This window comes from Monomorium pharaonis, chromosome 9, assembly GCF_013373865.1.
Source record: "Monomorium pharaonis isolate MP-MQ-018 chromosome 9, ASM1337386v2, whole genome shotgun sequence".
NCBI classification, from domain to species: domain Eukaryota; kingdom Metazoa; phylum Arthropoda; class Insecta; order Hymenoptera; family Formicidae; genus Monomorium; species Monomorium pharaonis.
In genome coordinates, this window is record NC_050475.1 from 4,899,688 (window position 1) to 4,927,419 (window position 27,732).

Consider the following 27,732-nt stretch of genomic DNA (forward strand, 5'->3'; position numbering starts at 1 on the left):
AACCTCAACAAAAAACGGAAAGTATTAACACCACTAAAAAATGCGAATTTACACTTTTTTTGACAATATATTAAAGTAATAAGTTTCTTTTTAAATAGTTGGAATATTAATTATTTTTTATAAAAATCAATTATTTTTTTAAATTTTAAATAGTATATATATTTTTTTTGTTTTATATTTCTTTCCTTTTACTTCTCTCCTTTTTCCTTCTCTCTTTCTCGTTTTTTTTCTTTTTAAAGTGATTTAAACATTATATGAATTTTTTCATTACTTTGGTAGATTATTTTGGTGCAAACACAAAATTTCAAAGTACAGGGATTGGTTCAACAGAACAGTCAAAATAGACCCAAATATAAGATATGCATATTTTTATAAATTTGAATTACTGAATGTACGGAGGAGCAGCAAAAAAGGATGTGAAGAAGAGATGTATCGCTGTGGAACTTTATCACGGTAAAAAATGGTGCAAAATCTCGAAAAATATAATAAATTGGCGTTTGAGACTAGAGGAGATTTCGATATTGGTTACAAAAGAGTTACTTATTCCTATATAAAACATAAATTTATTATTTATTATTATTTATTATTATTTATAATTTATTATTAATTATTTACTTAGTCTGTATAAAATAAAAATTAACATAAATAATCTCTCTAGAGATAATAAGAGTTATTTAATGATAAAAGTAAAAGATTATTGCTGCTGTTAGCGCAAGCAAAATATACGTGAACAATAGCTTGCACGACGCACTCGGAAGTTGGTTTCCTTCAAATGGTATTGTATTATCTGCCAAAGCTATGTTAATAGATTTCATTAAAGGATAATCACGTCCATCAAGTAAAGTTATGTCACTGTGCAGCGATGTGCATATGCCTCGAAAATCGTCCGTATCGATACTCCATACCATAACACCCGCCAGCTTCTGTCTCTTTGCAAATTCCACCTACAAGAATTCATTAGCATCAGAGTTAGTTAAAATTAATATTGTTTTTAGAGGCCGAGGCTTGCGCATACTAAGATAGAAAGTATGATTAAGTTAATATGTATTACTTTAATTTAATTTCTCTTTCAGAAGATAAGATAACATTAAAAAATAATTTATATTTTATATAATTTGAAGAAATATCTAAATATTACCGAAGAGAAAACTATTCTGAGCAACTGCATTTTAAAATATTTGGACTTATAATACTTATTAATTATAATAGTTTATATATTACACATACATGCATGTATATATATTTATAATATGTAACACACATGTATGTAAAAATATAAATAATAATTATATTATAATTAAGTAGAAATTATGTGATATTCTCGTTTCTTGAAACGTGTAATTAGGAAGAACATTTATTGTTAATAAAATATTATTTTTTAAGAACAATACAGAAGAAATACCTTAGCTATCATGGCTTTACGATCATCGTAAACTACAACATGGTCCTTTTTAATCGCATATGCTGTGCTGCTCTCATTATCCCACCCAGTTGTCCAATCTTGTGGATACAATACCAAAGCCTCGCAAATCTACACAAATATACAGTTCATAAATAATTTATGAGTATAAAATTGTATTACATTTTTTGTATATTAAAGTACTCCTATATATTTTTAATATGACTATTAATATTAAAAATAGTAAAACAGTTATTGGCTATAAAATTACGGAATTTATAAAAGGTATGATATGAATTATGAAAAAGATGAAATATGTAAACAAATAGTCATAAGCACCTCATTAAATCCCATAAAGCCGTCTTCGGACGTATAAGGCCCTTTAAATCCAGTATCCAAACTAAGCAAGCCAATTGGATTTATTTTAGACATTTCTGGTTGAGTTGTAAGAATGAAAGTTCTTCCATACATTGCCAGCCCTAAGACTAGTTTCTCGGCTGGAGCTCCTTGTTGCAACAGGTACGTAATGGTATGTTCCTAAATTTGATTGAAGATACAATCGTTATATGCCATTATGCTTCAGACTATGGTTGCTTTTCTTTCACGAAACTTACTACATCTAATCGATCCTTGCTTCGCAATGGTGAATTGGGAAGAACTTGTTTGTTCCATGCTCCATGATAATCGTATGCCATTACATGAATGTAATCGAGATATTTAGAAATTTCAGGAATATTATACGCTGCCTTTATAGTGGAATTGGCGGCGCTTATAGCTGCGGTTAACGAAAGATGATGTTCTCTAAAAGCATTTTTTAGTTCCTGTTGCAAGATAAATAAAAGATTTATTTTTTTTAATTATAGGAAAGATAAAAATATAAAATATTTCTGAACAAAAACAATATTTCTACCTTTACGAGACTAACGAAGTTCTGTTTATCGTATGGAGCACCACCACGACTTCCAGGAAATTCCCAATCAAGGTCCAATCCGTTGAATCCGTACTTTCTATTGCGATGAAATTTAATTTTTCAGAAAGGAATATATAATAAAATAAATATATCAGTACGTAGTAACACAAGATAGATATGGATAAAGAATTAAAACAATGTTAATCAAAATTTCAATTATCAATAGACATCGTAATGTTGAGTTAAATCATATAAGAGCGTAACCATTGCGCATATAATAATGAATTTCTGAGTAGAGAAGATTTCAATTGAAGAATTGACTTCAATTGACTTCAATTGACTTTCTATAATGAAAAGATAATATATAGGAAAATGATTAGATAAATATATCACAATGAACGCACTTGAGGAATTCGACGGTGCTGGCGATGAAAATCCTTCTACTATCTGGTGACGAAGCCATCATCGAATAATTTGCGCTGCCTTCGTTCCATCCTCCAATACCCAGCGATACTTTTAGACCTTGTTTGCGGAACGCGGTCATTTTTCTGTAGTTGCCTATTCCTATATTGATCCAGATATTTTCAAATTATTTTTATAAAACTTTAATGCAAACTTAATATTACTCGTATTATTAAAATTTCACTAACAAGATCGATAATAATAATAATTAATTAGCAGTTTTTCTGGACAATTTAATGTGCTAGTGGTCTGTTTTTTATTTTATTTCTTTACATTAACACATTAATTTATTATATTATTTGTTTCTCTTGTATTAATATTTTTAAATATTAATTTATTTTTTAATTAGTGTTTTTTTGATAATTTATAACTATTATAAAACCTGTAATTTCACAACTACAATTACCATCTTTTTCCATATCTGTCCAAGGATCGAGACTTCTGATCGTCCAGTTTGAAGCGTTTAAACCAGCAAACGCATAAATTAAATGGGTACAGTGTTCCGGACGGAGATTTTCTAAGGAAAATGCTCCATTTCCTTGCCTGTAAGCTGCCCAGGATGCAACGTAGCAAACGACAACTTTATCATGTTTTGGTCTTATGAGTCCTGCAACAGGATATATTAAATAATTAAATCAAACAAGTCAATTTTAAAATCAATGTTCAAAATTCTTATTTTTTAAGAAATTTACAAATATTAATATATAATCAGCTGAGAAAACAGATATATTTAAAAACTTCAATGGACATTTTAACTCACATGTAGCTAAATACAAAATTATAATTTTTCCAAATTTAGCTTATATATATATAAAAGCTATATATATATATATAAAAGACAATGAATGAATTATAGTGCGTTAAAGTAAGTATTTCAAGATTCAAGTCTAAAGAATATCTTACTCGTTTCAGATATTGAGTAATGTTAATTTAGAAAGAAGTTAGAAAAACAATTTAGAAATTTAATTTAGAACAACAATTCTATAAAATTGAATAATTTGCTTTTGGAGTTTTTTTTTAATAAAGATATTTGAAGAGGCTGTCAACAAATCCTGGAAAGCGCACATCCAAGTATACATCCAAACAATTAAAAACATTCTTAATAAAACAAATCGATATCAAATTGATCAAAGAATTTATAGAGAAAACAATATGTTTAGTAGCTATTTGAGACACTCTGTATATACATTCGCGAGCCTTATGAAAATGTCGCGTTCCCATTGTGCGGCGTGCCGACTTTTACTTTCGCTTATTGTTAATATGTAAATGCGGGCATTAGTCACTAATCGAATATTATAATACGTGACATAAATATATTGTACGTTATGTACATAAACACAATGTACGTGTTAATTTTAAATGGATATACTTAAATTGTAAACTTACCGTGAGCATCATCGTAAGTCCCAAGAAGTAAAATCGCAAATAAAAATGCCACATCGCCGAAGGACATCGTAACGCACTAAAATTTCTTGTGATGCGTTATATTCAAGGTAGAATCTGCAACGGTGTTTTGAATTAAAAAATATATTGCACTCCGAATGGTACAAACTCCGCGTTTTAATGCGAAACTATGTATCAATTTTTATCTCGGATACAGCGTCTTCCTCGAGTTTTATACTTTTACCGCGTTACCTGACGAATTTGCGATAATCGACAGAAGTTGCGGCAACAATTAATGTAAGCTACGATGTGTTCTTTTTTTAATATCACTTGCGATAAAGATGTGAGAGATACGCGCTGTACACATGTTTCTTACTTTCTTATTTATTTTAGATAATAGAGCACCAAAGTTTACTCGCTAATGTCGTTATCACCGCAGCGTTACAAATTGCGTTTCTTAGTCATCCCGGTATCATTGATTACACGTAGATAATATTAATATAGTACCGATTCGTTTGGCCGCAGACTGTAGACTGTTGGAACTGTGCGTCACCCAGATACGTGTGCGTCGGCCAGGGCGATCACTTTCACTCGTAACTGTTCAGTCTCGAGTGAGAGACGAGGAGAACGATCGCAAGAAGAAGATGCATTTAGAACCTGTTGTATATTATTGCCATAAATTTGCCTTGTTTTTTGTGTGCGGATTTTCTTTCGACTTTTTGATATTAATAATATAACATTATCTGCGCGTTACATTCTACGCGAGCTACGTATACGTTTTATAAATAGAACAACATTGCCTAAAAAAGGCGGTAGAAGAAGAAGGCAGAGAAAAAGGAGAAGGAGGAAACGCGGAGGAGAAGGAAGGAAATAAAGACAAGGTGAAAAAGAAATAAAAGAAAGGAGTAGATTAAGATAAAGAGAAAGCGCGGGGGAATGGAAGGAAGCAAGCAAACGCTAAAGAGGAAATAGGCAATAGAGAAGGGAAATTGAAAGATCAGTAAACGGAGGTGTAAGAAGAATACACAGAGAAAGAGAGAGAGAGAATAAATCTAAAAATGTCGCAGCGCAATAGCGTTTATAATAGTATCGGAATACGACATACCTTGGTGCAATGGGAGATAATAAAGGAAATGATAAAAAATTTTTTTAATTAGAAGCAAAAATCTTATATTACTTTAATGATATAAACGAAATCTCTATTTCTTCTCTAAATGATAGATTCTAAAAAAAATATTTTTATAAGAGAGCAAAAAATAATTTTCCAAAATAGCACAAATTTTCTCTTTCTTTCGCTAAATAATCTTCTAAAAAGACTTTTTCAGCAGATAATTTTCTAAAGTAGCTACTTTTAATTATTAATAGCAAGAATTTTAAATTGATCTTAATAATACGAATAAACTCTATCTTTTTCTTTGATTAAAAAATAAATTTTTAAAAGTCATTTATTTTTGTAAGATAAGAAATAACTTTTCAAAGTCATATAATTTATTTTTGTAAGATAAAAAAAAATAACTTTCCAAAGTATATATAAAGCTGATAGTTACAAATCACTTTTGCATACGAATTAATGATATTTTTAATATACGATAAATAACTTTCTATTCAGAATAAGATTTTCAACACACAATAATCACATACGTTACAATAAAGTACAGAATTATATTGTACGTTTGACTTATACTTATGATAATCAATGTATTCTCTCATACAGAAAGTAACATGTGAAAATAATCATTAACATGTTTTGGAAGGAGCATTTCATGGCTTCATTTCGAACAATAGTCTCATTTAACCATTCTAGATAAAAATCTACGCGAGAATAAACACCCGCTCTATTTGGACGAGCGCATCCTTCGCCCCAAGAGACAATACCAACTTGCGTCCCATTGCACAGCAATGGTCCACCGCTGTCACCCTGGAATTTTAATAAACATTATATAGAGAGAATCCAGAAAATAAAAATAAGAATAAAACTGAAAAACAGAAATTAATACCGTTTTTAAAAAAAGATTCCTGTTCAGAACAAATAGGTAAATCACAATGTAATTTATTACTTATTTTTTACTACTATTATTTATCTACTTTTTTTCTTCAAGGGATAAAAAATACTTGCTCTTGTTTAGTCATTTATATGCAAAAACTAGACAATACGCATTTACAGAATTTAGTGCAAACCTGGCAAGCATCGCGACCACCTTCTGGTAGACCCGCGCATAATTGCTTTTCTTTGTGCACACTTGGCATAAGGCATTTGTCAGGAGAGATTAATGGAATTTGAACGTGTCGCAAATACGTACCGGTTCCTCGCTAATAATGAGCCACGAAAAGGTCAAAGAAATAAATTATTTGCTGGTTATACAGCTTCTTCTATTTTCTATAAAATTGTGCGATGCTTTTAGAATTAATTATTAACTAAAAAATAAAATAAAATACATTTTTTTTTTCTAAAAAAGACGCGATAATAGATCTCTTAAATAACTGACAAATATGGATGTCGAAAAAAGTTCGCTTTAAACGTAATCTGAAATAGTTCTGTCATTATTTCATAATAAATCAAACTCTCAACAATGATGTAAGAAAGAAAGAAATATACATACATATACAGATGTTTCTGCCAACGGAATATATTACCAAACGAGAAATGATGGAATCGACATTGAATGGACATCACGTCAATGTCGGTTCGATGGATCCTTTCTAGATGGATACCTTCATTTGCGTATTGAACAAGACACTTTGTAATAACTTACGGGTGAATCAGGTATGTGTCGACCCCATCCAATCGCGACGCAATCCTCCGTGTACATCTGGAACATGTCCACCAGATACGTCTGCGGAATTGTAACGTATTGGACGTACGCGTTCCTGTAAAGGGGTCTCTTCAGCTGTAAAAGCGGGCAGAGCGGGATGACAAATGCAGAGGTACGCGCGACCGATTTACAAGGTTTACCCTCTTTATTATCGACACAGAATTATATACACGGCATAAACAGTCACCCTGAACAATCCAATATCGTTTCGCATGTCCGAGAATCGAAACTCTGCGTGCGGCAATGTCTTGTCTACCAATTCCACCTGCATGGAACCCCAGCTTGGTAAATACACGTAGGTCGCGCCGGCGATCACGTAGAAGTGGCGTGGATTCTCCGCTGCCCACGTGCCGTCGAGCAACCGTCTTTGAACAACGACGAGTTAATTATACACCTTGGCTTTTATTTTTTCACCTAGACGCCGCCGGAGCGGTGTGAAGAAACGTGGGACGCAATCAGGCGCGCAACGTAATGACGGAATTCTTCATCCCTTGTAGTGAAATGATATCGTGGAATTCACGGCTCTTCCTTGCATGTTGCCGAGTATACAACTTATTAAAAAAGAATTCCAAGAATTTAAGGATATATTAAATATTCAATCGGAATTCTTTAACGAAGATTTCTTCTTAAAAGAGATGTCTTAAGACAACAATAAATAATTTCACTTTCTTTATAATCAAGATATCGTTTGCGAAATGTAATTTGCAATTTTGAATATATAAAACAAATGAATGAAAAGATTCAATTTTTGATAAAGTTAAAGCGACAAGTGAAAAGTTAAATTTGCCTTTCACCTATTTCTCGGTAACTAAAGAAAGATGAAGGGTAACACAAATTTATCGCATAAAATCGATGTACGGTTGCGGAAGTAATATTGGAAGCGTATTCATTACTGTCGTTTCAACTTGATTGGGTTACTCCCTTCGGATTTGTGTCGCTCCCTTTAAATCACTCTTCTTTTAATATTTTACGTAGCTATGTCGTGTAAACGAGCGTACGTACGTCTGATTGCGGCCCAATTTCCCCTTACGTACATGGCAATCACGAGCGGCTGAGCTGACACGTAAAACAGAAACTACATTCACGCGAGTAGTAGTACACATCTCATCGCTAGTACACAGCTAATCGATATACACAGATAGATACCGCGACAGATATCATTGCCTTAGGATCTAGCGCCGCTAACCTTCCCGTTACTTACTCGTGAAATATATACGCTAGACAGCACATCGCTACTCACAGTCAGAAACAAATAAGGTACAATTATGCGGGAAGGCGAACGGGACGGGAGGGACGAGGCAAAATTCGCTCTAATAATTGATACGCCGACTGTCAACAGGCAGTTATTCTTATATCCGCTCGCAGTAATCGCCCCGTATTCGCTCGCTTCCAATCCCGTTCGCCATCATGTTGCTGTATAGGTGCTCCAAAGGAGGGTTGCCTTCAGTAGCGAAAATATAAGTTTGAATGTTCCACGTATATTTCGTATATATACGTTACGTGATACAATATAAATTGCCTACCGAATGCGCATTCGGGACTCACGCATTACAGAAACTGCTGCTTTGCAGATAAATACATATATCTCTCTGCGATATTTAACGAATACTTTATATAGAATTGTGTAGATATAAATATCTCTTTTACAGTGAGAGAGAGAGGGATATTCCTCGCTCTCTCGAAATATATATTACAACACGTTTCCAAACTAGATTTACTGTAAATTTTAATCTGCGCCGACCTGTTCGGCTTTTCACAAAAATGGAAGCGACATCTTACAAGACACGTCATTACATCAAACACAAGCCTTGCTTCTCTCGTGAACGAACACGTTTACATACATCTCTGCAGTAGCAAGGAGGTTAAACACGGCCACTAATATCTTATGTAATGTGGTGTAATCTTAAAATGTCTTACCAGGGCATTTGGTTTGCTTTACAAATAGATAATTATATTCCCGAGCATGTACCTTAATGTAATTTACATTTTAGCTAGCGAAGGATTTACCCCCGTGATCTTTTTTTACCTCGCGAAATTTACTTTAAACCTATAAAAAGATCACATAGACAGTTCTATATTTAAAGATTAATAAAAGATTATACCGAAACCTAGAGTCGCTTTTAGCTTCTTAAAACGATGCAAGTAAAAGCGAAAGATAAAGTAAAACCTATCTATGAAAATTCGACCGTATGAAAACTTGCTCTAAATATTAAAAGCAAGTGATAGAAATATACGTAATGTAAAATTCTTAATATTAAGTAATGGATTTCGTTCAATATTTGTTTAAAACATTTACATAAAAAAAATTAATTGAAATCTCTAAGAGCAAAAGTAATTTAAGAAGCATATATCTAAGAAAAGTAATTTAAATTTTATGATTTTCAGAGAGCTTAAATTTTATCTAGAACTTATGTAATTTTGTACAGCTCAAAAGGAATAGATACCTTGTACGTTCACTTCGTTTGAAGTTCTTTTCATATTCTAATTATAAAGTAAGCTAGAATTAAAAAAGGGAAAAATATAAGTGTAAAGTTTCAAGCATACAGCGTGTATGCTCCATCTAAATTTAGAGATTCTGTGAGACATTTTTTTGTCTTTTCAAAGTAACGACGTTGTTAAAAATTAATATTATTGCAACAACTCAAATATATATCAATTTTTTCAAATTCGTGTGTGGTAAATATATCATAGAAACACATGAAAAGATAAATTCGCTGTACGATATGGCAGTGTTCCCTAATCATAATTGGCCGCGGAAGCCTTTAGAACAAATAACTTTTATATATACACCCTTATACGTATGATTTATAAGCAAATAAGCACAAGAGAGATTGCCACCTTGATAACACTAAAATTAAAAAGATCACAGTTAACATTAATACACATTCAAGCTCGAGGAGTGTCGTGTATTGCTAAAACCTTCGCACGCGTTTTCGCACCATAACTCTTACGCAAAATATCCTCGCTCATCTTCCACCCCCTCCCCGTGCTTTCAGAGGGAGAACCGGTTAATCTTAACCTTGGGACGTAATTCCCGTATCCTCGAATCTCCCTCGCGAATTTCAAGACTCTCAACCCTTTGCTCAAACATTTCATACATCCAAGGAATGAAGATTGTACGCCGAGGGAGAAAGGCAGAGAGGGAGAGACGAGGGGATGCAGAGGGAGTTGGGCGAACAAAGTGCTGGAGCCCCGGCTAGAGAGAAAGAGACTACACCACCCTCCGCGACAGACATCATATCAGATACTTAGCGCGAAAATTGCAGTCTTGTTGACACGCACCTGACCATGCAATGGGCGGCCGACAGGACGAACCTACAGGCGACGTAAGTGCCTCCGCACGAGTGGCTATAGGGTCGGCGCTGCACCGAGACCTAAGAGGAATTGACTTTGAAAAATTCGGATTCGCCGAGTCCGAGTTGAGTCGGTTGTGCCACCTTAACCCTTGCACTCCTAGCTCGTCGGCTCCTCCAGCCGAGTGCCAGCACCTTCGAGACTGGTTGATCCTCAATTTTACGCGGATAATTTTCTCTTTTCAACATCTTTTGTTACACTTATCTTTTATTAAATCATTCGTTAAATATCTTTAAGAAAGACGTTTCGTAAAATTCACAGGTACAGTTTTGATTTTATCGTTCCTGCATCCTCGAAGCATCAAGCAGATTAATGTACTTTTTGTTGCATTTTATTCATCACGCAACGTCTTTCTCAAGCTCGATTATGTGGAAATTGAGATTTCCGACTGTCTCGAAAGTTAGACTGGCACGGAGCGCATTTGAAGCGCATCGGTGTACCGTCAGCGTGTCTATCGCGCAAACACGAAAAATTAAAAGTGCCACAATTGGCACGCGACACAATCTAGCTTGTATTTATAACAAAAACCGATATATCTCTGATCCGAGAGTTGGTCCTATACGCGCTGATTTAACTCGAAGCGTAAATTGCAAGATACGTCAATCAAAACTTCATTTCGCACGTCATCGCCGCGATAATTTTATTTCGGTCTACCCGGCCTGGAAATTGAAACAATCTGATTCTACTGAAGGAGGCGCACGTCAAAAAGTGATTTATGAGTCGTGCTCTCCGGTTCTCCGGTGTTGAATCGTTAAACGTCTCGCTGTGTGCGTCAACGCGCTCGGAGAAAGAGAGTCGGTAAAACCACCCCTTTCCCCGACCTTTTGCACAATACACTTCGTGCTGCGTTACTGCCACACGTCTTTGACGTCAGAGTCGTTAACACTAGGTACATATGTACGTATATACATACGTATACGCACAACCGTGTGTGGCGTATGAGCGGCGGGGTTACCGATGCGCTCCTCGCGCAAAAGGTGAAGGGTTAAGGGGCCTGTGTGTGCGCGAGAGGAATGGGCGCGTCGCACGCATTACGATAAACGGGTAATTCTTGATGCTGGTGATCTCCCCGCCGACGATGCGCACCGCCGTCTCGTCGGTCACGGACTCCCACGGCGGCGTCGCGGACGTTTCAACCGGGATCACCGGGGAAATCGGGCAGATACACGGTATTAGGGCGACCACAACCGCGATGAACGTCATGGCTCGCGTGCGAGCCGTCGTAAAGCGGAATCCTCCATTTTTCTGTGCCCCCACGCTCCGTTGACTTTTGTTTTTTTTTTTCTCTCCGCTAATTTATATCAGGCCTGCTCTCTCCAGCTGTGCACCTTTTTTCCGAGCTACTGAACACCCGCGATAGAGATAAATAAATTATCGTTCGTGTTTCAAAAAAACGTTCACCGAGGTCAAAAAATACTTGGTATTTGCGACTAGAATTGAATGTTAAAATAGTCGGGAGCTCTATGTTTATAATTATTACTGCTATAATGTTGAAAAATGGACTTGCAATATTTTAAAGTTACTAATTTAAATATAATTGGCACCGAAAATAAGATTATAATTTATAATTATTTTTTCCGCCAATTGTATTTCAATTATGGCAATTACAACCATTTTTCTATCAATAGGTTTGTCTTTTATTGCTGCACTGGGACTATACTGAACTGCACTAAAATTTCTCTCTTTTCGCTTTTGCCAAATTTCAAACATACATCTATTTTAAGTAGAGAGAGTGAATAATAAGCAATAAAAAAACAGACCCAGTAAAACACTATGTTAATTATTAATTAACATTACAACAGTAATAATGTAAAGTAATATATGTTTTACAACAGCTTTATATAAAACTGCTTGTTATAATTATTTTAACATTTAATTATAGCAACGAATATTACTTTCTTCTCTGCGTTGCCGCACCATGCGGAGCGAACGTGGCAATGAAATCGTAATATATCCCGCGAAAGATAAAAATAGATTTTAATGTGCGTAGTACCGTGTGAATATATTGATTGGTATGAAATACTCCGTATATAATTTGTACCTCTTTCCTGCAAACTTCAATATCAATTTTTTAAGATATAATTTCACGTCGTGTTGCCAAAACAAGCGATCGGGACGACGAATTTGTCATTCTTATTCCAGTGGTTCAAATTTTATGGTTTGAATCATTTTTAATTACTTTCTGATTTGTACAACGTTTATTCCCTATTTCTGCGACAAAAATCATCACGTGACAGCTAATTCGAGCGACACAAATTGCATCTTGCGCGAAAGGTGCAGCTAAAAACAGCAGACTTGTATAAAATTTGCAATATATTAAATTTCAACCTTTCGACAGGCTAGAGTGAACGCTGAAACGACTAAGAATAGCCTTATTAGAATGTGTGAGAGAGAGAGAAAGAGTGATCGTTAAAAAAGGCGACTTCTTTTCTATATTAGATTCTCAGCGATTGCGATTTTGCTTTCCGGGCAAAGCACGTTGTCGCCTAATAGCAGACTAAAAATCTGCCTGAGATATGTTCTAATCTGCGGACAATATGAAAAGGCACTTCTTAATTAAAATATCATTACTAAGCTTTCAAACTTTGCTTAGATGATCAATGTCTGGCTCTTACGCCATATTATAATTAGGTATATTATAATTACAATAAAAATTAAAAAAGTCAGTATATTTATTGCAAGTTTGAAAGCATGTAAGAATTTGCATGCGATTACGGTGTGTGTTATCTTGATTTTTTAGCAAATAGTCACAATCTGAAATATACGCATAAAAATTCATTAATCATAAATATATCCTTTACCTCTATAAAGCACTACGTCACTTAGTCAATGTTTGTTCCCTAACGTTTTTACTTTCATCTAGCTATGATAATTAATTTTATCATTTAGTAAAATCTGTGTTCTCTTTTTTTTTTCCTAATCTTTACATTTAATTGTAACCGAATTGTTCGATCGCGCGTGAGTACCTCTAGTCGTAACGTTAGCTACAGACTTATATACGTTTGTAAGATTGGATCTGTGAAGCTATCAAAACTTTTTTAGTTAGATTAGTCGTCCGACTGGAGACGACGATAACGTTTTCCCTTTGATTATCCTAATAATCAAGATTAGATTAGTACTCTAAAGCCTCGGAAAGCATCGTTCGCGTTCACTCTAGCATAAACGTTCGTTCGGCGTAATCCTTTTAGTGTTCCAAAGTGTACCGTCAGCTTAAGTAGTCATACTAATACACTCTTGCGCTACAGCCAATATGGCTGCTTAAAGGCTGCTGGTATTTAGTACGAGTACCGACGGCGGAGGATTACGATCTTTTTTCTCTCTCTTTTTTTTTTCCAGCGAAGAGGGGTGCATCTTCTACACAGATAAGGGAATAATCCCGCGCGCGTTTGGTCGCCAGGAGAACCGCAGCGGCGATGGTATCGCATCAAGTCTTTTAAATCCCGTCAAAGTCTCGTCGTATCAATAGCTAACGCGCCCAATAGTGTTCCAAAAAGTTTGGCCGCAAACACGACGGCCGTAATCGCTACCTCTACAGATGGTTGAGTCAGAGTTTGATCGAATCAGTTCGCCAGTCTCCCCGATCGACCTCAATAGGATCAATGCAGTGCGCGCTATCTCTCGAATTACGAGTAGAGAAATAATAAGGTCAGATTGTACAGATTGGATAAAATCAGAGAGAAGAAATCGTGCTTTATCGTTTAGTCGTCATATTGAAATAGTAGGCGATCGGATACGCGGTCGATCGGACTCTGACTCGTGTGTCTCTAGTTACCACTAGTTTTCTCGCAGTTTTCTCTAAACTGCCTAGCCGCTGTCGCGGTGTTTTTTAAGCTTGACTCTTTAAAACACGCTAAAGGAAGTCGTAATATAATACTGATTGTGTGTCGTGTACATCCCGTTTCATCGATATCCCTCAGTTCGTTACAGCACGTGAAAAGTCAACAAGAATCGAAAACAAAAATAGCCCAAGCGAGCGCTCTTTCAATGCTTACAGCTCGTTATAGCGTTAATTTATTAAAATGGTGATTTAAGGTAAGAGACAGTTTATAGAGAGATATTCCGATATGTGCGACAAGATCCGAGCACTTTACGCGTCATTTGACTTACGCCATTTTTGTTTCGAATTTCTTGTATAATGTTTTCTACGGAGGATTAAGCTCCGAATTACGGTGAAATGACGGTGAACATTTGCTCTAGTCTATGTTCTATTATACGCGGAAAAAGTTCTCTAGATTATTGTCGGAAAATTGATCTCATTGTTGTGTAAGTGAAAGATCATGAAACGGGGCGTTAAATATTGACAAAGAAAAGTTTTACAAATTAAATAAAAATTACTGTTACTTTTTTTTATCGAAATTCTAATAGATCGAGCGATGTAAAAATATATTGCAGAAAGAGACAATCTATCAATGAGAAATAGAGCTACTAAATGGATTGAAAAAATCGGATATTATCCCAAAGGGAAAAATCTGTTAATCCGATTCGACTGACATTAAAGCGGTTTTCTACGATTGCAAATATTTTTTTTGTATTTTTTTTAAATAAAAATGTGCGCGTAGTAACAAGAACAAATTTGCCAGCTTAAAAAACATTGTATTTCCCCAGCGGCGAGGCAAGACTAGATGAAATGTTACATTAACGCGTATCGGAAAACCATATCGTTTTTGTGTAAAGTAAAATATCGACTACAATTTATACAACATATAGATCATATGATATCTCGATAACATTAATATAGATTAAATTCTCATATATTTAACAATAAAGCCGTTTTACTTTGAACTGTAATAAACTCTGTTCTTTATTTTTTTTTTAGATTCAGATAAGATATATACGTTAACCAATGCAACAATACCAGTATATACATTATGTATTACGTATCAAAGATGTTCTGCAATAGAATAAAAATATCTTCGCGTAACTTTCTTATTTCCTGCTTTAATATTTCCGGACAATAATTTCTAAAAATTCAATATTCTCGAGTTGGAATAATTTCGCGTGATATGTAAATAGATTCGAATATACAAGTATCGAGGGAAGAGACATAGCTTTCCGACACACCCTGCCGAATACTCGGGCATTTTGTTTCCTTATACGTGACAATGGGATTGATATGTTTCGTGAGACAGACGATGCTCATTATAAGCAATAATCGAAAATAGTTTTGCGCACGAAGAAGCCGCGTCTATGAGTTTACAAAACTTCTGCAAAGACAATAAAACCGCTGCCCCCGTGTATTTCGATATATCGAAGGAAGACATTGTGATTGTTCGATCTTACGTTCATCGCCTTAATATCCTTACGATTAAGGTATGTTACAGCCGAATTATCCTAGAGCAATTGACTTTTATTAAGGAATGAACTGGTGCATCGCGCTCAGTATGCACAGTATCGTAGGTAGCGTTAGTTCTCGTACGAGAATCGCCGCGGAAGACGTCACATCCGGCGCTGGTATGATTTCCACTGAAACAAGCCGCACGGAAAATACAAAAATCGGGACTTTCTCTCTTGTTATCGATAAATCGTAAAAATATATGGAAGCTCTAAAAGGGTTTACGGAAGGCGAGCACGCATGTATAAATTCCCTGAAGAGCAGTCAGCTTTGCAACAAAATGTACACGTTTCTTTATTTCCGATAACAATATTGATTTCTTAATAAAATAATTCTGTTTTCTATTTTTTAGGAAATCTTATTATTTTTCTTTCCTATCTTATTATTTAGTTTTTAATTCCTATCTTATTATTTTTTTATTTTCAACAATTCGGCATCGCGTATGAAATTCGGTGATGAAAGATTGTTATTATAACATTATCGTATAGAAAAAGAGTTTAATATCCTTCTATGAAAAACTTACCCGTCACCGTCTTTTTCTTAATATCAGCAAATTCCTCGTGGTTCATGGGAAAATCGGGTATCGTTGCGCGACAGCTGATCTCTAGATGTCCATTTTGACCGGCGTGCAACTCAGAAACCTCCACCTTCAGCCTGGCGGTGGCGGACATCAAATGATTTTTATGGTATGTATGCGGATAGTGAGTCACTAGGGAAACATCCACCTGGGAGAAATCAATAATTAGAAAGTGGCAATCGAGCGAAGGAATAGTTTTAAAGATATTTAAGAGATATTTAAAAATATTTAATTGCACGTAATTAATTATGTTAAAGTTTCAAGTTACGACAAATCAGATTTTAAAAGGCTTTTACACGCAAAACATATGTAAAAATCTATTAATGTAATGATAAGTATTGAATTAAAATTATGTTAAAGTGTAATTATGTTTCAAACTTTATTATTTGTTACCTCTTTGCCGTTTATGAACCACGTTATGTAAGGAACTGGACGTGCGGGCGAGGACGAACAATTTGCCTCCAGGCTCTCGCCTACCACGTATACGCTTTTCTTGAATGTAATTGTAGGTTTAGTAGATTGTGGATCTAAAAGGAATTATAACATAAAGCGAAAATAAGCGATAATATTTAAAATCTAGTTTATAATAGTCAATATTATCAATATTTAGATTATTTGAGAAATGTCAACGTTTAATAACATTAATCATATCAAATTATTTATAACTATTTCGGTTAGATCGATACGAATATTGCAACATCTAAATAGCTACTCGTAGAAATTATTACAATCCTCCTGCTTTGTAATAAGGATTAGTGTCATGTGAAGATAAATATATATTTCTATTCTTGTAAGATTTGACACTGCCACTTACGTATCACTTTTATCGGTACGGGATCAGAGCCAGCAGTGTAAATGGGGGTTGTCATAGTGACTTCACAGGTAAAAAAACCTTCAATTTCAAAACGCACATCGTGCAGTTTGATTGTCGTGCCGTTCTTCGAATACTGGAAAGGAACAGCGACATATTAATGTCGATTATGACGCACAGCGCGAGCAATTGAAATAATATATTGGCGTTTAAAACGACGCATCGATCAGTTAAAGCGACGTGTTTTAATCGAAGTACACTCCATATATTAAAAAAACACACACCCACGCGCCAACACGCACACACCCACAAGACAAATAACGTATAGACAATTCAAGTGCGCAGAAAAAATTACGTAGAAATTAATTTCACTCAAAGCGCGGCTTTTTACATTTACTGCCTCTAGCTTCTGGACTCTTCAACCTTGATGATTAAACAAGGAAGAGTTAGCACAAGAGAAAATGAAATACCTTTACATCACGGGTTTTTTTTTTCTAACGTGTCATTCTTCCGCTTTCAAATACGTTGAATGTGATAATAAAGTGGGTCAGAGCGTTATCTTTGAATGAAAGTTCAAGAGTGACCTTTTACCAACTTGTTTTATAAGGATTTGTCACTTGTATTTCTTTCATCTAGCCATTTTAATTATATCAAGCGCGTGAGCGAGAAGAAATGAGTTGAAAAACAAAACACTTTAGACAATCCAAATTTCTAGCACAGTCGTTTGGTTTTCTGTCACTTTTGCATCTATTATATTTGGACCATATCTACTCAGAATCTATATATACTGTCTATATATATTTAGCTTTTGAATATATAATTAATCTCTACTTCGCGCGGAGTATAATAAATATTTAAATTGAGGATAAATATGGAGAAATAATAATAACTAAAATTAGAACCGATAAAAATCGTGTGTTAAACAAAAAAATGAAATTAAATTCACCAACAGCGGAACTCTGTGCTTAATAATAATTTGTGTGAACTTTTTTTCAACTCATACTAATTTTTATCGGTTTTGAAACATAGTTCCTATATAAAGTCGGAATGCAAATATAATTCGATTGACGATTAAATTGACGAGCAATATAATAGTATTGTCTTAAAGCTTACAGAAAAAAAATCTTTTTCTTAGATTAGCAATGTAAAAATTATAAAATTCAAACATAATTATTTTTCTCCGTTATTATTGTCCATTGTTCATAATTTTATAATTTCTATTATCTTCTATTATTTATTCAGAAATCCCGTAATATTATCAAGATGGTTACGACTAAAAGTTCTCATTACATTAACTCAATTTTGTTATATTAAGTAGCTTAGATCTAATCATTCTTAGCGTCCCATTTGTTACGCGTATCTTTACCTACATCTTTCATGACGTACTGTAATAACTTTAAGATATCTCAGAATTAACTTTGTGTGGAACAGTCGCGCATTCTCCGTTGTCAGCAACGAAGAGTTCCAACAACAAAGATGCAAAATAGCTATCGATCAAGGGAATCCGAAATTTTTTTATCGGAGAACTGAAATAGAAAAATTAAGAAACGAAAGAGAAGTGTCGCTAAATAAAAACGAATATCTCTAAAAAATGTAGGAGCCGTGTAACTCGGTCGACCTTTTTGCTGAAGATGAAATAGATGAAAAAGTGCCAGGTATAAAAAGCTCCTCGGCATAATCGTAAAGAAAGGGGGAAAAAGTGGTTTCGGCACTTACAATTGCTCGTCATCAGCGGCCTGAAAGTCACCGAATGGACGTTCTATTTCTGTCATGTGTAACCTCATTATTAATGTGTTGACTTTATACACACCACACACCACACACACACACACACACACACACACACACACACACACACACACACACACACACACACACACACACACACACACACACACACACACACACACACACACACACACACACACGTACGCAGGCACAGGCGCTCCATTCCCCATGACGTTATATTAGGTATCACATATGCGGATTAGCACAAGTATTGGTTTTCCAACCTTATCTCCCTTTTTTTTAATAGATAGATCCCATCTACGGCGCGCTCCCATCAAAAACATATTCGCGGGAGGGAAATTGCGCTGCCACGCGTTACCGCTCGACGTTGCGGTGTCGGAGAACACGGAGGGTATTTTCACGTAGCGCACGAAGTGCACGTATATGTACATAAATAACTTTGCTTTGTGTCGATACATAAAAGACTGCACCTTAGGTAAATGCGTTAGCTTTGCTCGTTTAATCATTGGTGAAAGACAGGAGTGGACTCCGGATATTCAGCTTACATCGAGGGCGTCCTCGTTATTTTTGGACTTTTGTTTACAACGGCTTTTTTTCTTACGACACCGACGTACGCGACAGGTATGCGGACTAAGCTGTATTTTTACCTGTACACGTAATACTGTCAGACGCCGGTAGGTTAAAAAAAAAAGAGGCACTATTTTATTACATAAACGAGTACGTGATGTAAGAGAAAGTGAAAAGTTTACGATAAAAAAAAAAGAAATAAAGGTTTCAAAAATATACCTGAAGTAATGAGAAATTTAAAAAAGAAAAAAACGAATATTAGTTTGATGCATTATTAACTTTGTTCGTAAAAGGAAAATATCGTGCTACATTTTCAAAAAAAATCTTGAATCTTAATAAATCATAATGAAATCTTAGTAAGGAAGTGGCAAATAAAGAACCTTTTAAATGATGTAAAGAATAAATTTTATATCGAGAAAAAAGTCGTTAATTTAACTAAATTTTTCGACTTTATTAAACATCTTCAGTTGAAGTATATATATATTTCACTTAAAATATTTAAATTCAAATATTTATATATTTAACTGAAATACATAAATATTTGAACCAAAGAAATTTAATCAAATTAACTATCACTCAGTGTACATTTAGACGTGTAAAAAAAGTTTAAGAAATATTTCGAAAGTTTGGACCATTTTTCTGCTTTCTGCATAAATTAGGTCACAATTGTCAAAATAAAATTATTTCACATCCCCAAAAGTAGAATTTGTATATAGGTAATCATTTACTGAAAAAAAGAGTTTTGTTGAATTAATTAAAAATCTGACAAGTTTAACCAAAATTCTGGTGGGTTCAACCAGAATTTGGTTGGACCTACCACATTTCCAATTAGTTCAATAAGACTTTTGTCAGTGTTAAATTTTGTTCTTGGCACTTCCTGTCTAGACACATCGACTTCCGTTACTAAAATAGAAATTCGTTTAACATTCAGGTTTAACGCGACAATATAGATACGGGTATATATAACTGTGGATACAGATTGAGATGCAAAGGTCGATGCCATCAGTCTTGGCCCGTGTAAATTTGACACAAATTTATGTAGACGTGTTATCGAACCGGCATGCCATGTTGTGGCGCGACTACGAGATGCCTTTGAGATAATTATGCACGTCAAAGCGTAAGTCACGTGTAACTGCCACGGTGTAAAGCGATATTCAAAATATTTATGTGCCATCAGGAATCATGTTATATCAGGCTTAAAATTAATTGATGAAATTAGCCATTATCCCTTTCTCTCATCAGTTCCTTTGAATAGACGCTTTATTGGCCAACAACGAGTAATAAAACAACGAAAGAATAAAGTAAAAGAAGGGAAGAAAAATGTACACACAGGAAATGATGCATTAACGAGAGGTACGTAACTTCAAAGGGCCGCCTTTTCGCGCGCGGTCATTTTATTTTCGCTCACCTCCAGTCTGGCGCCGTCGATATGCTGCGAAATGTACGGCGGACTTCTCTCCTTAATGTACTGAAATATCCTCTTCTCGCCCTTCAAAAATTCTATTTTGTGCAGCAACTTGTCCGCGACAGTGTGGCTGCAGAACAAGGTGGCCGTGTCGCCTAGCTCTACGTAATGCGGCGCTATCAATTGCACGTTCATGTGTTCCGCCAGTGACGCGTCTGGAAATCGTGAAATCACCGTACGTATATACTACCGTGTATGCGCCGTTCTGACGGCCGAAATGCCCGTGGACGTTATCTACACAATGTCCAACGGGAATTAATTCGGGATGGTGGACTCGTGAAACTCGCGGGGATTCAGGCGATTCAGAGGATAACTTTATAATGGCTAACGCAAAAAGGGCTGAAAGTTAAAATGTTATATTTAGCCGGCAGAAAAAAATATTACCAAAAATATACTGTTACATCGGGTAACTTTATTTATGCGAAACCGAGTTTTTAAATTAAACATTTAAATATTTGCATCCTCCGTCGTCGTTCACATATATTATTCATATCATCAAATATATTTGCCATTTTGACTAATGAGCCATGACATTTTTCAAATATTCCAATACGTCGGAGGATTATTGTTGAATAAAGAATGAAGCGAGACTTTTAAAACCGTAAAACTGCCACTTGACGCGTGTTCCATATATCCTATGGTTTATGTGATATTCATTTAGAATTGAATTCGTCGGGGGTTTAACTTCGAGGGGCGTCGTAACCCACAAACCTAGATAAGGTCACGTATAGGGTGTCTACCGTGCACGTAATTCTAAATCCTGGGACTAAATTCGGTTAAAGTAAAGTTTATCTGAAATTCAGTGAAGAATAAGGTTCCCGTCATGTCTCGCCATTTGAGAAATTTCAGGGTATAAAAACTCTTATACACATTTGAATTCTTTATAACTGTAAAACTGTCAGGTATCCGCTTTAACATTCTTTATAAAGGCAAACATCAACTCCAAATTGCTCGTGGGATTCTCGTAAGTGTAAAGCGAAATATCCACGACGTATTCTCTTTCCTTCCGGAGGAAGAAATACAAAATCCCTTTCTATCCACTTTGCCGTTACGCCCTCGACGCCATTCTATATGAAATAAAATAGAGTAACGAGATATGTCAGGGCGGTGTGTTTTGATATTTCGAAATATTAAACGCTGTCGGGATCGTGTTGCATTCGATTTTCATTGGACTGGCAGCGTGACGTGACAACGAGACGACGGGGCGAAACGGATTAATCTGGGGCTATTGCCGGGAAGGACAGCGGGCCTTCGGCCGACTGTAACTACTTGTGGCAGTCCGCCCTGTTGCTGGGAGGTGTTACTGTATCGATCAGAATGAAAGCGCGCGTTACCGCCGCACGCATAGCATATTATTTCGAGACGTTCCGAGACAAGAGGCCTATTTTCGAGGTCGATCGTGCCGTCGGATAATGCTAATGCGACACACGATTTTCTACGCGCCTGTCCTGTAATATTTCAACGAGCAACGTTAAAGCAGAACGGTCGATCGCGTTATGCCATTTACGAGCCCTTGGCGATTAGAATCGACCGATTTTTTTGCGACGTTGCGTTGATTGCGTTGATACAACATGAATAAGTAGAAAGCAAATGATTGATTTCAAGGGATATTACACGAATACGTATTCTTACTTTACGACGTAATAAAATGGTATTTTCCTTACTTAAATGATATTTTCTGTTGAACTGATTTTTACATTAAAAGTTACCTTATAACTTTTCTTTTCATATTTTTATAAAACGTAAAAAGTATGGATTATATCACACAGCCTTTTGTACAAAACAAATTGAATATCAAAGTTGATAAATAATGAAAAATCTTAATAAAGCTTTTCTCTGAAGCAGAGAAAGAATATAATACTTTGATCTGTAAAAAATTACAATAACATTTCAATTTTTATATAAATATTTTAATCATTGATGCAAGGTAGATAATTTTCAGAATGTTCATCTCATATTTAAAACCAACACTCGGTTTCTCTTATATAAATAATGCAATTAGGGTGAATATAATTGGATCGATGAATAGTCGAATAATTAGTTTCTGCCACAATGGCTTTTAAAACTCGAGTTGTGTGCAAATGATCAAAAAAGTGACTGGATATTTTTATCCGTATCTTAATCCAATTTAAACTGATTTATTAGTTTTTAATTTAATTGGATTTTCAATTTTCATTTAGCGTCCTAGATTTTTTGTGCCTACCTAATCTATTACAAATATATCACTTTACACACATATTTGCTTGCTGTATATTACATTAAATGTCAGAATGCAGAATTAGTTTCTGAACTTTTCATTAAATAAAATTATTATTTTAAATTAAAATGCAACGGCGACTGTAGGCGTCTTAAGTATATTTCTTTTGCACATGTATTCATAGTCCAATTTTATATTTAATTACCGATAATTACACAGACATTAATGTATCACGACACAAATTACGGAAAGTCTCAGAAAATGCAGTAGTATGAATTTAAAAAGTAATATCTTTAAGAAATTACGGACCATTTATTTCGATTGCTTTGATAGTTCTAGTGTTAAAATCGTCTTAAATACAATCTTGAGATCTTGTACGGTTATTTCATTAATGTTGAATGGAATCTTGAGGCTATCTTAAGGCGGTCTTAAATTTAAGATCGGATTATGAACATCGTCTGTAATACTCATATTTTATACCTTTTTACAATTTTATACAAGTTTATTTTATGTATTTGTAGGGAGTCTTTTTTCCCGTTACGTTCTAAAAAAAGCGAACGAAATAAATTGAAATGTATCACGTATCACACAAATCTCTCTATTTCGAATTTACTCATTTCATCGTATATATGAAACATTTCTTCATTTCCACAAGAAAATTTGGCAACTTTAATTTGATTTGATGATATCATATCGGTACACAGATTTTCTCTCCAAAGTTCTTAATTGCACCTGTTAAACTCTAGCAGTTTGAACGGATCTCGTGAAATCGCGAAATTATTCCCGGTTTATTGTGAGACTCGGATAATAATCGAATCGCGCGAGGATACCATTGTTAGGGACTAACAAACGATGAAATTTCGAGAGTCGGAATTCCGCGATTAACGATTAAGATAACGGCGCCGGGACTATTGTCGCGAGCTTTTGTCTGTTGGAATTTCGGGGAAGCGGCAATGTCGAGCATTTCCTTTGACATTACCTTTCCTACGTCGGCCGGGACGAGGGTAGTTCTAGTTTAACTGACTCGCAACGAAGTTGAGCACTATCGCGAGCAAAACGTTTGACAAAGTGTTCTTATGGGTGCACCGTGTGGCAGATTGTGTTATAACGCGTTATCGATCAGGCATTAGAATGGAATCGTTCATTCGGCTGATACAGACCACCGCCACTTTGCTACGTTCCACGGCGCGCAACGACAAAACCTGTTCGATTGTTATGTTATCGATTTCTAATTTGCATTTACACCGTCGTTAAATCTGCAATGAATTCGCGTATTAACGGCGTATAATGTCACAACGATCTAATAATGAGCGAACCAGGTCGGGCTGAGTTATTATTAGTATTTATTGCGACGGTCTATTTGACTTTACGGCACGTTTCGTGACAAATATGACGCACGGCCGAGGAAATTGCCACCGGAATGACCTAAAATGCACGGCAAGAAACGAATAACGGAAATAGTTTGCACGAAAAAGTTGCGGCGGCTGGATTGTTCGAGGTTTCATTCTTGTATTGACATGTATTAACAGTGTGCGTGCATGTGTGCGCGCTTATGTATGTGTCCAAACAAATGGGTGGCCATTGAGGATTCATAGTGAATGTACATTGTAGTAAGTTCTACGTGGGTGGTATGAATGATAGGATAGCTCATGTACACGAAATATATAAAGTGTTTCTATTTTTATTCAGTTTCCACATTGAAGGTAGTAGCGTGTGAATCTCGTTATCCGACGTCGCAGGACTTCCTCCGCGACGGAAGTGGCACGCACTTAAAGAGATCAACACGCATACACTAAGAAGTTTTCGGAACAGTCAGTGGAAGAGAGTATTCTGTAAATGTGACGCTATTTATTCAAGACACAAATAATCGGTCATTTTGAAAGCAACATAAGTCCGTGGCTTCGGTATGCTACTTCGACATTGCGGCAGCGAATAAAGAACTTCACTCCGAATGGGCGCGCGAACACGCGCCGCGTACAATCAGACTTATGTTATTTTCGCAATGAGTAAATAATTAATGTGATTATAAATGATTAATTAATTAATTAAATAATTAGTATTCGAGTATAGTATTGTAGTAGTATCGGACAAAGACTCGGTGAGAGACTTGCTAAACGGTGGCCCGCTTCACGTGTGCTCCGGAAAATCGCTTCCCATGGAATGTGGCGTAGTGGAATTATTCTCCGTCGCGGTAACACGTTAGGGTGCACACTGAACAATTAGAACCCGGGACATGTGTGTCACACGTCATGAAGTGCAAAATGTGTATATATTGTCTGTCAGAGTACTGAATTGTATGAGGAATAAGTCTGCAGCCTCCGCTCTGTGGTGTCGTCAACTGAAACAATACAACAATTTTCTACGAGAGAAAACAGAAGGCATCTGGCTATCTGGCCTATCTTCTATAGAGCGATGAGTTATTAACAAATTTGTTTGGACAAAAAAAACAGTTACACATGTGTTATGCAAATTTTTTTCTACCGGTGACGTCATTCCCGAAAATTTCGGGAGAAAACTCCCTTCCCTTCTCAGAGAGAGAGAGAGTATAGAGATACGGTTATCTTTACGGTTTTAGCCGAGGGGCAAGACCAACCCTACAAGATGCTTCTAAGCCGCCCCTCCACCAATCTTTCCCCCCTCCCGAGCTCTTATTTACGGACGTGTTGATCAATCTGGAGTCGATTCTTTATCAACAGGCACGTCCGGATGTCAATAACTGCCGGCGGACAAATGAAAATACGATACGCTTTTCTCTTTCGCGAAGTCGTTCCACAATAAGGAGAACCTTATTCTTCATTTAACGTCGCGCGCAGAAAAAATAAAAGAATCGCCCGAGTCGCCAAGACGCACGGATTCGATGCTGAAAATAAGAAGGGACGGCAGAAGATGGCGTCTGATAAAAATCAAAACATTATCGTTCCCCCGGGGGAAAAAAAGAGATAAATGATAAGAGTCGATCGGCGCGTTTCGGAAAATCATCCCTCGGCTCGGGAGGGATGCTTCGAAACGTGAGGATCTGAAAGGACGAGTTGACGACGACGCCCGACGACGAGGATCCGTCGGGTTCTCGCACGGCCGCCGGCGCGCGAGAACCCACCCCTCGTCGTAACGACACACGGATGAGACACGAAGGGATGATAAGGGAAACTAAAAGGGGAGGAAAAAACAGTACACACAGGGAGTGCGGATGTACGGGAATGTACGGGGTGCGCGTGCGGCGGCGGCGGCGGCAGCAGGAGGGTGTCACCCTCCCGATGTTTGTTATCGGGAGAGGGCTAAACGGGCGCGAGCGCGAGCGAGCGCGCTTCCGCGCGCTCGCGCGCGCGCGCGCACGCCCGCGTTCCACACTTACATGAAAATAATGGCAAACTATACACGAGCAGTAGGATTTTTCTCCAGTGAGCGATGACGATCGGACGCTGCATTTTCGCTTTTTTTTTTCGCTACGAGGTCGGAGTAGAGGCTTCGCTTCTAACAAACTGGCAACGTGCACGGTTAAGTATCTGTTGCTCACTACTGTAGCGAGGCGGAGGCGAAGGCGGTAGAGGCGAAGGCGAAGGCGAAGGCGAGGCGGAGGCGAGAAGGCGGCAGGCGAGGCGGAGGTATATATTATATACGGAAGATAAGAGGCGTGCGTGTTCTACGTTTGTACAGAGTGTGCCTTTTAAAACTACGACGCGACCTCGTGTATATGCCGGGGAGTCGGCGCTACAACTGAACTGAGCCGCGGAGCAGCAGGGCCTTTCGATCGTTCGACCGACCCGTTCCCGTTCGACCGACCTGACCCCCCACCGAGGGTACGCGAGGAGAGCGAGCGCGGGGAGCGCCGCGACGACGCGGGACGACGCGACGCGCCGCGCTCCGGCGCTCTGGCGCCGCGACGCCCGCACGAGGCGGGACTGGAGGTCGCCTTCCGGTTTATTAAGGGATGTCGCGTGCGCTTCTCCCCGGACGGTGAAAATCCTACGAGAGAGGATGGTTCTTCTTGATAAGGGGTGGCAAAGGGGGGAGGGTCGACAACCCCCCTCGCTCACCTGCGAAACGCGAGCGGGGAAGAATTATCGATGGAATAGGTCCGCCAACCTGTGCATTTTCGATGACTGAAATTAGAGACTCGCACCGAGACACCGCGCTGAATATCCTCATTTCGCTTCATTCCGTTTTCACTCCCTTCAATTATTCGTGACGAACGTAATCGGAGATTATAAGGAAGTTCATCCCTCGTATGAAATTCTGGCAATCACGGTATATCTTCGCTTCGAGAGATTAAAATACCCCCGATGGGAAAAAATGGTAATTTTAATGAAGCACGATGTATAATTAGTTTCATTTTACAAATAATTGTAATGGGAATTACTTATCCTGGGAAAAGAAAACGAATTAAATTTTGTGCATGCATGTGCGAATGTATGTGACACGAATTTTATTTCACGGAATTTATGGAATAAAAGTCATAAAACTAAATTAAATTAAATAAAACGGTATCTATTAAATTCTTTTATGTTTTATTTCTTATTACAAAGCAGCAAAATATTTTTCACGATTCATTCAATTATACCGAAAAGAATTATTTAATTATCTCATATCTATTATTTTTTTTCATGTTATGAAAACGTAATATTGAAGGTAATTCAATATATCGTAAAAATCTCTGGCTTCGAATAACGTGTAAATTCTTTTTAATAAACATGTATTTCGCACAGTGCTGAAAGT

General features: G+C 36.6%; 3 protein-coding genes across 8 annotated transcripts; all 3 read right to left on the bottom strand.

The window, feature by feature from the left end:
- Positions 1–536: 536 nt before the first annotated feature.
- On the bottom strand, positions 537–4,796 carry LOC105829258 (probable chitinase 2). 5 transcript variants are annotated; one of them, XM_012667972.3, is made up of 9 exons: positions 4,662–4,796; positions 4,158–4,271; positions 3,178–3,378; positions 2,714–2,873; positions 2,310–2,406; positions 2,014–2,220; positions 1,739–1,936; positions 1,403–1,531; positions 537–944 (listed from the first exon to the last, which is right to left on the bottom strand). In XM_012667972.3, the coding sequence occupies exons 2-9, from the start codon at positions 4,222–4,224 to the stop codon at positions 675–677; spliced, it is 1,329 nt and encodes a 442-aa protein (XP_012523426.1). In that variant the 5' UTR covers positions 4,225–4,271; positions 4,662–4,796; the 3' UTR covers positions 537–674. The 5 variants fall into 5 exon arrangements, with proteins under 5 accessions (XP_012523426.1, XP_012523427.1, XP_012523425.1 ...); XM_012667973.3 differs by having other exon boundaries at positions 4,570–4,679; XM_012667971.2 differs by having other exon boundaries at positions 4,531–4,664.
- Positions 4,797–5,169: 373 nt separating this feature from the next.
- Positions 5,170–6,401, bottom strand: LOC118647230 (anionic trypsin-like). The gene is made up of 2 exons (XM_036291694.1): positions 6,333–6,401; positions 5,170–6,072 (listed from the first exon to the last, which is right to left on the bottom strand). The coding sequence occupies exons 1-2, from the start codon at positions 6,399–6,401 to the stop codon at positions 5,848–5,850; spliced, it is 294 nt and encodes a 97-aa protein (XP_036147587.1). The 3' UTR covers positions 5,170–5,847.
- A 5,207-nt stretch (positions 6,402–11,608) lies between these two features.
- Positions 11,609–27,528, bottom strand: LOC105829256. 2 transcript variants are annotated; one of them, XM_036291693.1, is made up of 7 exons: positions 26,372–27,528; positions 21,534–25,357; positions 20,766–20,977; positions 17,045–17,177; positions 16,624–16,757; positions 16,177–16,378; positions 11,609–15,784 (listed from the first exon to the last, which is right to left on the bottom strand). In XM_036291693.1, exons 3-7 carry the CDS (start codon positions 20,955–20,957, stop codon positions 15,672–15,674), a joined length of 774 nt encoding a protein of 257 aa, XP_036147586.1. In that variant the 5' UTR covers positions 20,958–20,977; positions 21,534–25,357; positions 26,372–27,528; the 3' UTR covers positions 11,609–15,671. The 2 variants fall into 2 exon arrangements, with proteins under 2 accessions (XP_036147586.1, XP_036147585.1); XM_036291692.1 differs by lacking the exon at positions 21,534–25,357 and having other exon boundaries at positions 26,372–27,512.
- Positions 27,529–27,732: the final 204 nt, after the last annotated feature.

Coding starts and splice junctions, on each gene's coding strand:
- LOC105829258 (XM_012667972.3), bottom strand. CDS start 4,224: ATGTCCTTCGGCGATGTGGCATTTTTATTTGCGATTTTACTTCTTGGG. Junction 2,407..2,713: donor AGCACCGTCGAATTCCTCAA/GTGCGTTCATTG, acceptor TCATCGCAATAG/AAAGTACGGATTCAACGGAT. Junction 1,532..1,738: donor GCTTTATGGGATTTAATGAG/GTGCTTATGACT, acceptor ATATTTGTGTAG/ATTTGCGAGGCTTTGGTATT.
- LOC105829256 (XM_036291692.1), bottom strand. CDS start 26,444: ATGCAGCGTCCGATCGTCATCGCTCACTGGAGAAAAATCCTACTGCTC. Junction 20,978..26,371: donor TAGTTTGCCATTATTTTCAT/GTAAGTGTGGAA, acceptor CACGATTTCCAG/ACGCGTCACTGGCGGAACAC. Junction 16,379..16,623: donor GGTTCATAAACGGCAAAGAG/GTAACAAATAAT, acceptor GATTTCTCCCAG/GTGGATGTTTCCCTAGTGAC.
- LOC118647230 (XM_036291694.1), bottom strand. CDS start 6,401: ATGCCAAGTGTGCACAAAGAAAAGCAATTATGCGCGGGTCTACCAGAA. Junction 6,073..6,332: donor GTGGTCGCGATGCTTGCCAG/GTTTGCACTAAA, acceptor TTAAAATTCCAG/GGTGACAGCGGTGGACCATT.